The sequence below is a fragment of the Sinocyclocheilus rhinocerous genome, unplaced genomic scaffold (assembly GCF_001515625.1).
Source record: "Sinocyclocheilus rhinocerous isolate Xijiao unplaced genomic scaffold, SAMN03320098_v1.1 scaffold756, whole genome shotgun sequence".
NCBI lineage: Eukaryota > Metazoa > Chordata > Actinopteri > Cypriniformes > Cyprinidae > Sinocyclocheilus > Sinocyclocheilus rhinocerous.
In genome coordinates, this window is record NW_015662039.1 from 1,304,505 (window position 1) to 1,316,620 (window position 12,116).

At 35.8% G+C, this 12,116-nt stretch overlaps 1 protein-coding gene across 2 annotated transcripts; it reads right to left on the reverse strand.

The window, feature by feature from the left end:
* Window positions 1-1,740: 1,740 nt before the first annotated feature.
* Window positions 1,741-8,579, reverse strand: LOC107727360 (exocyst complex component 3-like protein 4). 2 transcript variants are annotated; one of them, XM_016537202.1, is made up of 14 exons: window positions 8,394-8,579; window positions 7,830-7,857; window positions 7,209-7,379; window positions 6,478-7,096; window positions 6,301-6,382; window positions 6,062-6,187; window positions 5,765-5,865; window positions 5,573-5,686; window positions 4,194-4,317; window positions 3,566-3,688; window positions 3,330-3,482; window positions 3,117-3,238; window positions 2,863-3,004; window positions 1,741-2,619 (listed from the first exon to the last, which is right to left on the reverse strand). In XM_016537202.1, exons 1-14 carry the CDS (start codon window positions 8,469-8,471, stop codon window positions 2,617-2,619), a joined length of 1,986 nt encoding a protein of 661 aa, XP_016392688.1. In that variant the 5' UTR covers window positions 8,472-8,579; the 3' UTR covers window positions 1,741-2,616. The 2 variants fall into 2 exon arrangements, with proteins under 2 accessions (XP_016392688.1, XP_016392689.1); XM_016537203.1 differs by having other exon boundaries at window positions 7,799-7,857; window positions 8,394-8,450.
* Between the last annotated feature and the right edge of the window lie 3,537 nt (window positions 8,580-12,116).

Here is a 12,116-nt window from a genome sequence, read left to right on the forward strand (position 1 = left end):
TTTCATGTCAATAGACAAAACAGTTTTTGTTTACCGCATTGACAAATTTGATGGCATGATGCCAAACTGCTCCTGAGGCTGTATCTCTGCTTTGACATATTGACACCTAACTTATGTGTGTCATTGTCAACCCAGTGACCTCACACTAAACACTACATCAGTTTGGTAATACCTACTAGTTAAAAGAGATAAACAATAAAATCATATTACTAGATAGCATTTTTTTACTAAAATCTTATTAAAATGTATTTAATGGCTCCTCATTTTGCCTCTGTTGTGCTTAGCCTCTTAATTGCTGCTTGCAGCTATATTTTTGTAATATATTCACAGCATACAAAGAACACCATAGTTACAGGAGTTTCTGAAACTAAGAACTAACAAACAGATGAATGGCAGTGTTACAGCTGAATACAGGTTTCTTTTGAAGTGTAATGTTGCTGTTTCTAGAAACGAGAGTAGAAAACTAGGGCAGTCTTCTCTTATTCTTAGTGAAGCAATAATCAGCATTTGAACCAGTGCTCAGCCCTCGTTAGCCATTAAAACAAGATTTTAAAAATTTAAGATTTCAAAGCAAAATGAATTTTTATGTGTGTTTAAAGAAACAGTGGTGTTTGGCTGTGTAAAAGTGGTTGCTAGTGTGTTCTGGATGGTTGTTAGGGTGAATATTATGCATGGTGCAAGTTCTGCAGCTAAGTTTAGGGATGATTGAAAAAACACAGATGCTGTGCAATAGTAATAGTAATCAAAGCTCTTTGTCTGATAAGAAACAGAACCTCCATATGGAGCATGTAAGAAATGTGTATAAAAAGTGACTGAGAGAAGGAAAGATCTCGGTCCAAATATATCTCTGGCTTTAAGTTTGCATGTATCTTTTTCAACTTGTGTTTTTTCCATCAGCACAATGTCAGTGTTAAATCCTGCAACTGATGTTAGCCTCATTAGCCCTCCAGCGAAGAAGTGATATAAAGTGGGTCTGGTGAACCTCATGAGGCTTTCAATAAACCTGATAGCATTTGTCACGACTGATGTGTTGATTACATGCATGTGTGTGCTGTATCTCAGTGTGACTCCTGCCCTGCATGATAAGGTAAGGCAGGGTGAGAGACAGAGAGAGCACTGGAACGCGTCTGACATCAGGAATGCTATGATGAGCTAAATATAATACTTACTGAGCACCAGAGACAGCGGCACTGACATGCATTTTCATACACACACAAACACACACACACTTGAGTCTCACAAATCTTCACAATCACATGACACCCAGGAAGTCATCGGCTGCCTTCTGTCTCTGTATACAAATCAGCTAGAAGATATTTGAATAAGCTGCATCCTCTTGAGAGACAGGAGAGGAGGAAAAAAGGCAAATATTCAGACCTGTGATCACGTTAAGTAGGCCAAGTTGAAGAAAAAGTGGGATTATGGATTTGAAGGAAGCAAAAGCGATAGAGATGCTTATGTGGAGGTGAGAGAAGGTGAGCAAAGTGTCATTTTTAACTGAAGAGGACTTGTGGGCGAGCCAGAGACCTGTGGCATTCAATCTTCAAACTACAAATATCTTTAAATTCCCCTCCTACCCATTTCATGACATCTAATTCTAGTGATTGTGGATAAGATTGTAATCCTCAGGACATCTGGACACAAGCCAGCCTGTCCTGAAATAACACAATCTCTCACGCAGACAAACAAATACAATCTATTTGCATATTGTCATTCACATATATTTACGTTTATCCCATAAGAGATTACAGATAGTAGGCTACAAGACAAAATCAAACATCAATATGTAAACAAATGTGGCATTTCACATCCGAATCTCTAGAAATATCCCCAAAACTGGACAGTACGTCATATGAAAGGAAATATCTGTTCAATAACACACTGTAGTTACAGGTGAAAATTATTTTTATCTCCAAGTTTTTTTTCTCACTGATAAAATCAGAGAGTATATTAGGTTCAGGCTAAAAAAAGGTTTAAAATTTGCATCAAACAAGAAGAGGGAAGGACAAGATCTACAGTAAATAACCAATCGGTTTTGCTGCAAGAGCTTGGTCCATCTGGAGTTAATATTGCACAGCACACACTCGGTTTTATCCGACATAATGTTTTATACATCACATTTACATGATTGATATCACAGTAGATTAACAGACTAAATCCATCAAGTCTCTGTTTGCATGATTAGGCAATATGGAGGAAATGCAAATATTGCGTCTATAGTTTAATGTCTCCCTCTATTGGTAAGTAAAAGTACAAACAACCAATGGTTAAATTGATAATCACGATTATATTGCTCTAAAATAAGGGATTGTTAAAGGCAAATAGCACAAGTTGCCTCATGAAGAAACACAGACAAGCTGTATTACTCTTTAATTTGAGCAGAATTTCACAATGGAGATCACTAAACTCCAACACAGCCTACATGTCTGTCTTTTCAGATCATTTTTACCAGTACATAGACAGCACATGTAAGTAATCATGCACCAAATACACTAATAATGCCTGTATATTCTAACAAGAAAATGTACTGTACACATTTTTTTAAAATTATGCAATCTTTTTCCCCTGTGATAGTTCCTGATGGTTCCCGAAGCATCAGAATTGCCAAAAGAAAACTCACTGTAAAGACAAAGGTGTGATACTCAATGAGGATACATGTCAGCCTATATACTTAAAAATACATACATTTATAAAGTGTACTTAAGTAAGGTAGTACAGTGATATGATCAGAATCAGAGTCATGCCACTTGTTTATTTAAAATTTATTTCAACTCATTAGTTCATTTTATACATTTATTGAAATTAAACATGATATTTTGACTCACTACATTAGAATTCAGTGCAATGTATTGCGAAAAGTACCTCAATGTCAGTGAAGAAGGAGTGCTCGTGATTTGTGTTCCCAGCATCCCGTTTAAGCACAGTAAAGTGATTAATAACATTGTGCTTCTCCAAGCTAAAACCATTGTCTCTGAAGGACAGAACAGCTGACAACTGCTTCTTGCTAGAAATGAAAAGTGAAATCCATGATAGCTATACTACATGTATTAGTAAAGTGAACAAGACAGTGTATTGTTTTAAAATAGTAATATATTCAAAGTTATTATAACACTTACCTGATGTCTGGGTAATTACTAACCAATGGATGTAACAGATCTTTTATATTTTTCTCAATTTCCGTTCCAATAATGTCACTAAGGTAATTTCCCAATGGATAAAGCCACTTTAAGGATGATCCCTAAGTACAGAAGAATATTTTCAGTGCATCTACCTTGAAAAAAAAAACCAGTTGTATATTTCACACTGTTTGATACTGGACTGTATCTTACCATTTGCACAAATAGTTTCCTGAGTTCATTCCACTGTTCTTTCAATTTTATGGCAGCATCTTCGTTTTTGGGTTTTTTGCATGAATATTTTTTCTTCATCAGCTGGGAGACATATTCTTTGGCTACATAATAGTGCACATCATTCACAAAAATCTGTAAACATAGACACTGTGTTTAAAGTGGCTCTCTGCAGCTGTTATTAAAAAGCATCTCTGAGCAGATGAGTGGAGACTCACTTGGGCTGATGGAGCTCTCATGGATTTACAGAGTCCAGAATAATTCTCTACTCTAGAAATCACTTCTTTAAAATCTTCATCTGTTTTCAGCCATTTTTTTGTCATCATGCCATCCATGTAAGGCTTTGGGGAAGAAATGACACTGTAGTTAGTTATAATTAAAAAATTATAATGCTCTTGACTAGTTCTGCAGAATTTCAGATTAGGAGGAACTTTAAGGAAGAGTTTATCTAAAAAATAAAATGATCTAAAAATGTAGTCCCTCTCAGGTCATCCAAGATGACAGGAACAGATTTGGAGAAATTTAGCTTTAAGGGTACCATCAGAATTAGAGTCCAAACAGCTGATAAAAACATCACAATAATCCAAAAAGTAAACCACATGATTCTAGTCTATAAATGAACATCTATCATTCTGACGGCACCCATTCACTGCAGAGGATCCACTGGTGAGCAAGTGATGTAATGCTGAATTTCTCCAAATTTGTTCTGATGAAGAAACAAACTCATCTACATTTTGGAAAGCCAGAGGGTAAGTACATTGTCAGCAAGTTTTCATTTGAGGAGAATTAAGCCTTTAAGACAATAAGTTAGTTGAGTACATTATATATATCTGCAGTTAGGCCCACCTTGAGCTCAGATTTGAAATGATCCATCAGGGTCTGTCTGAGTCTCTGAGTCAGTCCATCCACTTCTTTTTCCAGCTTCTCCACCTGAGCTGAACAGCTCTCTTTATGGCACTGCAAATTCTCTCTGTAACAACAGCAATGACATAAAAACTTTTGACATACATGTCACAAAATGGACTTACACACAGGGACTCCGAAGACTGAGATTAAACATATTATAACAGCACATTTCAAAGACAGCAGAAGTGATCATGAAATTACACCTAAAGATGTACTTAAAAAAGCTATTGAGTTCTTCAACTAATGTAGCTGCATTTCATATGTATTTAAACTATAATACATTTTCATTCAAATGTAAATAACATGCATTTAAGAGTCTGAAAATATTACATTCAGTTCACACTAAAAGGCACAATATGTACGATTTTTTTATTAAAATATCAAAAAACCACTAGAACGGTGTTATATATATTTGCTGACTTGTATACTTACTTACATTATCCCAAATCTTTCGAAGAATGTTTAAATCCAGAGAAATAAGCAATTTTAACTAGTGACACGGACCGTGTCTATAGTGTCATTGTGTCGCCTGCCAATGACGTCATAACCCCTCGCGTTTTAATAGACCGGTGACGACCGCACAGAGTAGCATTATAACAGAACTTTCAAATGTATCTAGTATGATAAAACAGCGCTGCTGCCTTTAAGTATGTATATTCTGGCCCCACTTTATATTAGGTGGCCTTAACTACAATGTACTTACAGTATATCAAAAAATAAGTACAGGGTATTTATTGTGTTTATATTGTATTGCAAAGCACTTTTGCTGCTATTGAGGAGGGATATGGGTAAGGTTAGGGACAGGTTTGGCGGTATGGATAGGTTTAAGGGTGGGTTAAGGTGCAATTATAAATGTAATTACAGAAATTCATTACGGTAGCACTTTATTTTACAGTTCGGTTCCTCATGTACACACTATGTACTTATTATAGTAATTACAATAACTAAGTAATAACTAGGTACTAACCCTGAACCTACCCCTAAACCTAACCCTACCCCATGTAGTTACTAGGTATTACCATAACTTTCTTATGTAAGTACACTGTAAGTACATGTACTGTAAAATAAAGTGCAACCTTCATTACAGATGTAATTACACGCAGGTATTTAAAAAAAATATATAAGTACAATGTAAAAACATGTATGTACACAATAATGCATTGTATCAAATTATTAAATTAAATTTAAGTACATAGTAGTTAAGGCCACCTAATATAAAGTGGGACCTATATTCTTTTAAAGTATATTATTTCCAAACTAAGTATGCCAAAGTGTACTCCTTTTTCACAAAGGTAGCATTCTTCTCGTAGTGGACTTACTTGAGTGAACTGAAACTGTTGATGTAGGTGATGTGATATTCTACCCAAAGACAGCAGTCCAACAGGTCAGAGGTCAACAGAGAGACAGTGTGCTGTGAAAACTCTTTTTCAAATCTAAAACACAAGGAAACTGTCAGAGAAGGAAAGATGCAGAAGTGATCTCATGTTAATCTATAATACTGTGACACAAACCTTGTATAAAATGGATTTAGCTCCTCTAAACAGGAGCTTACAACTGACTTCCCCAGATTCTCATCAATCTTCTCAAGATTCCCAGCATAACTCACTATCAGCTAACAAGACAAATCAATAGGAGCAATTATAAAGACTTTTTTCAGAATTCTGATATGGGTAAACGTCATACATTAACTCTGCAAGGATGTTATAATGCTTGAAAGTTAAATAAACAATACAAAAATGACATTTTAATTATTATAGAATATAAAAGAATTAATACAAATTTTTAAACTGATAAGATTAAGTCCTGACCTGACAAATGTCCATGTGTATTTTTGACGTGAGGAATCCATCTTCTGTTATTTCAGGAGATTTTTTCTTTTTCCACGCTTCTGTTTCAAGTATGATGAAATTCTCCAGTTCAAGTTTAAAGTCCTCCTGATATCAAATATGAAATCACAGTAAAAACAATCTGATGTAAACAAGTTCTAATACTTATGTTTTGTATTAATATAGAATTCGCTAAACTCTCTTTCCTTGCAGTAGCTCACCTTTTGGCAATGACAGTAAGAGGTTTGTATTTTGTTCAGATCCTCTTCCATTATAAGAGCTCTCTGATGGTCTTGCAGATCACTGTGTAACACAAAAGAGATACAAATGAATTGAAACATGAAGTAAGCAATGATGTATCGTTCAGATATTTCTGTGTTTTGTTTTTAAAACCTCACCTGGGGTAGGAATGAATAATGAAATCTAGAAGAGCGTAGTAATCTTTCAGCTCTGTCACCTTTTCCAGAAGTCTCTTTAGATGCTCTCCTACAGCCTCATGGTGGCAGGACACATAGGTTTCAAACACATTAAAGTCTGCTGGATATGAGCTCAGAAGCTCAGTCTTCACTCTCTGCAAATCCTCCACCACAGCTTTACCCAGGTGCTCCAGATGCACTGCCAGCCAGGAAGCATTCTTCTCGCGGCTGTCCAGAGGAACTTTCTTCAGTGAATCTCGAACCCCGTATAGTACCGCATCCTTCCATGCTTCCCTCCATCCCTGCATCGCTCCTGGCTCTCCCCGTCTCTTCTCTTCCTCCAGGATAATGGTGGCCACATACACCAGCAGCTCTTTATTGCACGAGGGAAGAGCACTGGAGTTGCATACAATGACAGACATTTTGTCCCTTAGTGCGTCATACAACAGATTGAGGTCTTTCTCTTTATTAACCAGATTTGAGTGAGATTCTCCTTCCCCCAGAGCGCTCTGTTCTAACTTGAGCTCCAGGTGCAGGGAAAGCAGGTTCAGATATGCCTCCTTCAGCATGTCTGTTTGTATATAATCTTTGATCTGCAAAACTATTGAGAAAACAAAGCAGGAATGAGAGAGAATGTTGTTTGATTATATGAGAGCAGTAGCCTATGCATTAAATGTGCTGTATTTACTAACACAACCTAACTAGAGATTTACCTGAGCATGGCTTTAGAGGAATCTCTGTGGCCTTAAATTCAAATTTCTCTGGGGTAACTTTCTCGTCTTTATCCTCTGATATAAATGCTTTTAATGACCGTATAGATTGGTTCTTTTTAATGTGCCCATCGCTTTTTCTAAATAAAGAAAATCTGCGAAAGATGCTCTTCACTGTGAAAACAGAAAATATTATAACAAATTATACATTTTAAACATGTCATTTTTCCTTCTCAAAATGCCTAAAGATGAAAAAAAAACAGCATTAACACTTATTCTATGACAACTGTCCCAAAAGTCTTTTATACAGACTATAACGATGCATCCACATTTCACATTTCACTCCAGCACATCTATCCAACTTTGAGTATTGTGTTTTGTACAGCTTTGTATTGTGCCGTATATTGCATAGTTTACATTATTTTGCATTTTGTATTGTACTGTATAGTGTATATTAATATTAGTATTGTACACTTGCACAGCTCTTTTACTCATACATTACAATAATGACTTAGCAGGTTGGAAATATATTTTACTCTATTCTGTTTATGCAAATCTAGTCATTTAAATTTCTTTGACAATGATATATTTACCATTAGAAGTGGGAGATTTTTCCATTGTTACCTCTAATCCAAACTGCTACTGAACGATTCTGTACATTACATGAGATAGAAAAACAGAACATATTATGAAAGTAAAACATCAGCCAACATCATATTTTAATATAGTGCTTTATTTAATGACACTTATCACTGACTCTTCTTCACTGATTCTTATCAGGCAAATTGTGATTTTATATTGGTTAGTCAATTATTCACTAAAAAACAGCAAGACGTTTCAGCCTACAGTAACCTTTGGCACAGCGATGACAATAAAAACAAACATCGACTATTCCTTGATTCTAACTCACCAGCAAAACACTAAACCTTAAAATAAATTACAGCAATAGTAGCACAGTACAGTAACAAGGAAGAATTATGATCATAATATACAGTAAATATTAAAAACATAAGTGAAAATTAATATAAAGGGTTATCATTCTTTTTACATTCACTCTCAGTCTCGCTGACAAATTAAATGACTTTAGTGTCACCTCTAAAACATGAGCCGCTTTTCTATATTTTCTGCACCCGGAATTAAAAGATTAAAAGAACACAGCATGTTAAGTAACTAATGTGTAGCTCTTACCTGAAACCTTTTCAGGGAATGTCCCGTCTTCTCAGAGCAGCTGTATATATAAGCTAGTAACATTACTTTCACTTTCATCTATACTTGTAAAGACACGTATGTGGCTTTTAAGTATGAAAACCAGTGTGAGGCTTTTGTCAATGGAAGGATATGTTATTTGATTAGCGGACAATAATACAAGTCTCCAACAACATGAACAACTGCATTTGCTCTACTTCAGAGGCCCCTGACCAAACAAAAACATGCAGCCAAAAGAAATCGATTACACCGTCACAAACTGCCCTTCCCAGAATCCACACACACACAGAGAGACACACAAAGTTTTCGTCAGGCCCGTCTAGAGCCGACTGATATCAATTCCAAGTTATCTCCTTGTCTCCGTGTCTTCTCCCAATGATCCTCCCTGTGTGTGTGTGTGTGTGTGTGTGTGTGTGTGTGCTCTACTCTGCACCTGCAATGGATGAGACTCAAATTATTATTCCATTTGTTTTCCATTTGTTACATCCACAATTTGTCATCCAAGTCATTACTCACCTGCCTTGTGTTGATCTTGCCATTGGTTCAATAAACTTACCATTGCTGCAGTATTCCTGTTCCCTCTCATTCCCGTCATGCATGACAAAATCTAACATTAATGTTTACACATCCATTTAGTTACAAATTGACAGAAAGTAGGCTAGCATTAACATAGTCCCCATGCACTATGTTAATTTTTTTAATTTTTTTAACAACTTACTAGATGTCACTTAATTAGTTTGCATAATAAAATAGTATTTCAATAATAATAAAACAAATCCTTTAGATTTTTATACAGGCCTACTAACCATTTGTAAACAAAAAACAAACAAACAAAAAAAAAACGATACAGGACTTGCTGTTTTGTGAATATGCTACTGTGCTCATAAAGGAAACACATAATGCTTTGCATAACCACTTTTTTCTCAGTGGTAGGCACAATTGTATTTTTGGGAATTTGAAAGTGAAGTGTAATCATATTTCAAAAACACTGACTCTTACAAGTACAAGTCAGTGAATACAGTGATTCCTCTGTTTAGAACTGAACTGTATTGAATCTGAAACTAAAATCTGAAGCTAGTTCCTGTTGCAGCGCGCCCCATGCACCTATCCAGTGACGTTTCAAGGTGAATACCAGAAGCTCTGTTGTGAGAAGCAGGGTTTTTTCGCAACTCTGTATTTAATGGGAATTGATTTGTTTATTCTTGCGGTTGAACCTGTCGGTGCAGCGCGTTTGCCAGCAGTTTGTTTTGCAATAGTTTTTTTGTGACAAGTTAAGGATAATTGCCAGCGCCAGACTTTGACAAGGAACTCGGATCTCAGGTGAGTGAGGGGCGGGCTTCGATTTACCGTGCGATGTTTACAAACATGTATAACATAATTTTAATGTTATTATTTAAGCTACGTTTGTTTTTAAACGTGTTATAACTGACTAACCGTGTTAGAAGTGACTGACCTTCACAATACGTCTACTCCGCAACCTCTAATCCCGGATTGGCTGTGCTAATAACACAGATTTCAGCTTCAAAGAGTTTAAATGAGTGGTTTTGAAGCTTCAAACTAATGTTACATTAATGTAATGTGTCATTTTAACCGAATGTCTTTGAGGTCATGTTTAGTCAGTCCCTTACAAACATTTATCAAGGAGTAATTTCCTCAAAATACCATAGTTAGCCACTATGATGTTGCTTTCTGTGTTATAAAGGAGATATTTTCTTCATAACTCAGAGACTTCTTCCAAATTGTCATCTTTTGGTGTAAGAAACCCGAGGTACAACATTTAGCCATTTTATTTTATTTTATGAATTTTATTTTGAAAATGTTACATAATCATTTAAAGTGGGACAGCATGTCAAAGTTATACATTTATCATTAATTTATACAGCGATACATGTTTTAATAGCAGTGTACAATACAGTCAGTGTATTAACTATTGTGTAGTGTAGTGTAATGACATGTAGGCCACTTCAGAATCGGAGTTCTGAAAATGACCTGTATTGTGAAATTACTTTACTTTAAATTTTAAATAGAAACACTTTAAATTGAAACAATGAAAGTAATTTTTCTCAGGCAGAATGAGAAAGTTATCATTGTTATCATCACTCTTGTTTGTGATTGAAGAAATTGAATCTGAAGGAGATTTCACATTATAATTTACATGGTATCATGGTATTTATGGTATGTGAGGCGTATAGCCTAATTGTTTAGAGATCTGCAGTAGAACTAAGTAGTGCATTACTCATGAAGTTTTTTGGCTGTTTAGTGTATTAATATGAGTTCACGTCTTTGTTGTTATGACAATGTATGCCTTCTACACCCCTGTGAAAAAAATGCCATGTTGTCAGTAAACAAAAACTCCAGAGATCATGATGTACCTGCTGATAGATTCAACAGTTGCATTCTTACACTCGAGTCAACACAGTCAAACCTTCTGTTGTGGTTTTGTTACAATAATTCAACTTTTCTTAAAGTTCTTGATGCATTTTCTGCAGGCTTGATCCGACTGATGCATGGTCAAATGGCAGAAACTACAAAAGAAGAAGTAGATGGTGGAAATGAGGTTAATGACCCATCAGAATGGGATGAGGATGCAACCAAGGGTTTGAAAAATGGTGGAGAACAGATGGAAAGTCCAGTCAAAGAGAAGAGTCTTGGAGTCTTGAAGTCATTCAGAAGGAGTTTGAAAGGGTTCAGCCCTAAGACACAGAACGACCAAAGCTCAAATTCTCCATTACAACCACCACAATCTCCAAGTAAGTGTATAACCACTAAACATAAAAAAGTGCTGTTGTTTTTTCGGTGACAATGGCATCCCACAGTCAGTAGTTTAAGAGGTAAAGCAGAAGTTATGGTATTAATAAAGGAGTGTATACAGTGCTGTATTAACTTGGTTTAGTCAAAAACAGTATTATACTAGCAAACCCTAATCGTAAATAATCAAGTGAACTGTTAGCCAAGAAACAGATTATTTTTTTCTTTTCTTTTTTGAATATGTTATTGAAAGCTTTTCACATTTTAGAGAACAAACCCCCAACCCCCTTGCCAGCAAATCGAAGAAAAAGAAAAAAAGGAAAAGAAAAAAATAAACCCATATATAGTACAATTAAATATACACCTCCATAAACATACACCGTTCATATTGTGTACTTATACAAAAACACATACAGACATCTCTACATCTGTGATGTGCTGTCAAAATGAGTCACAATGAGCAAATGTTCAAAAATGAGTTATTTTTATTTTCACATTCTCAATTAAAAGACCTTCAAAATGATGTATGATTTCTTGGAATCTGACAAAAACTGAGTGAGCTACACCCGTTTGAAGTCGATAGAGTCAGCAAAGTCAGCTCTGAGAAAACTCGAGTTAAAGTTTTCTGAAGGTTCCAAAGCAAAATTACCTAGCAACATTGTGTAGCGTCTGCGTAGAATCATGCATGATCTTTGGGGTTTTATGGCTTAAGAGACCCTTTTAGCCTTTTGACATTTGCATATAAATTACGGTCCTGGTCACAGACTTTACGTTTGTATGGGGGTCTAAATTGCCAAATGGTTCCTCGCCATCAAGGAGATTCTAACCAGTCCCCCCCACTATCATCTCCCCCATCTGACTTCAAACACTTCCCAAAGAGCTGTAAATGACCCCGATGGGCCTGGCTGACCAAGCAAACTAACACACACACACACAAACACACACACATAAAGACAT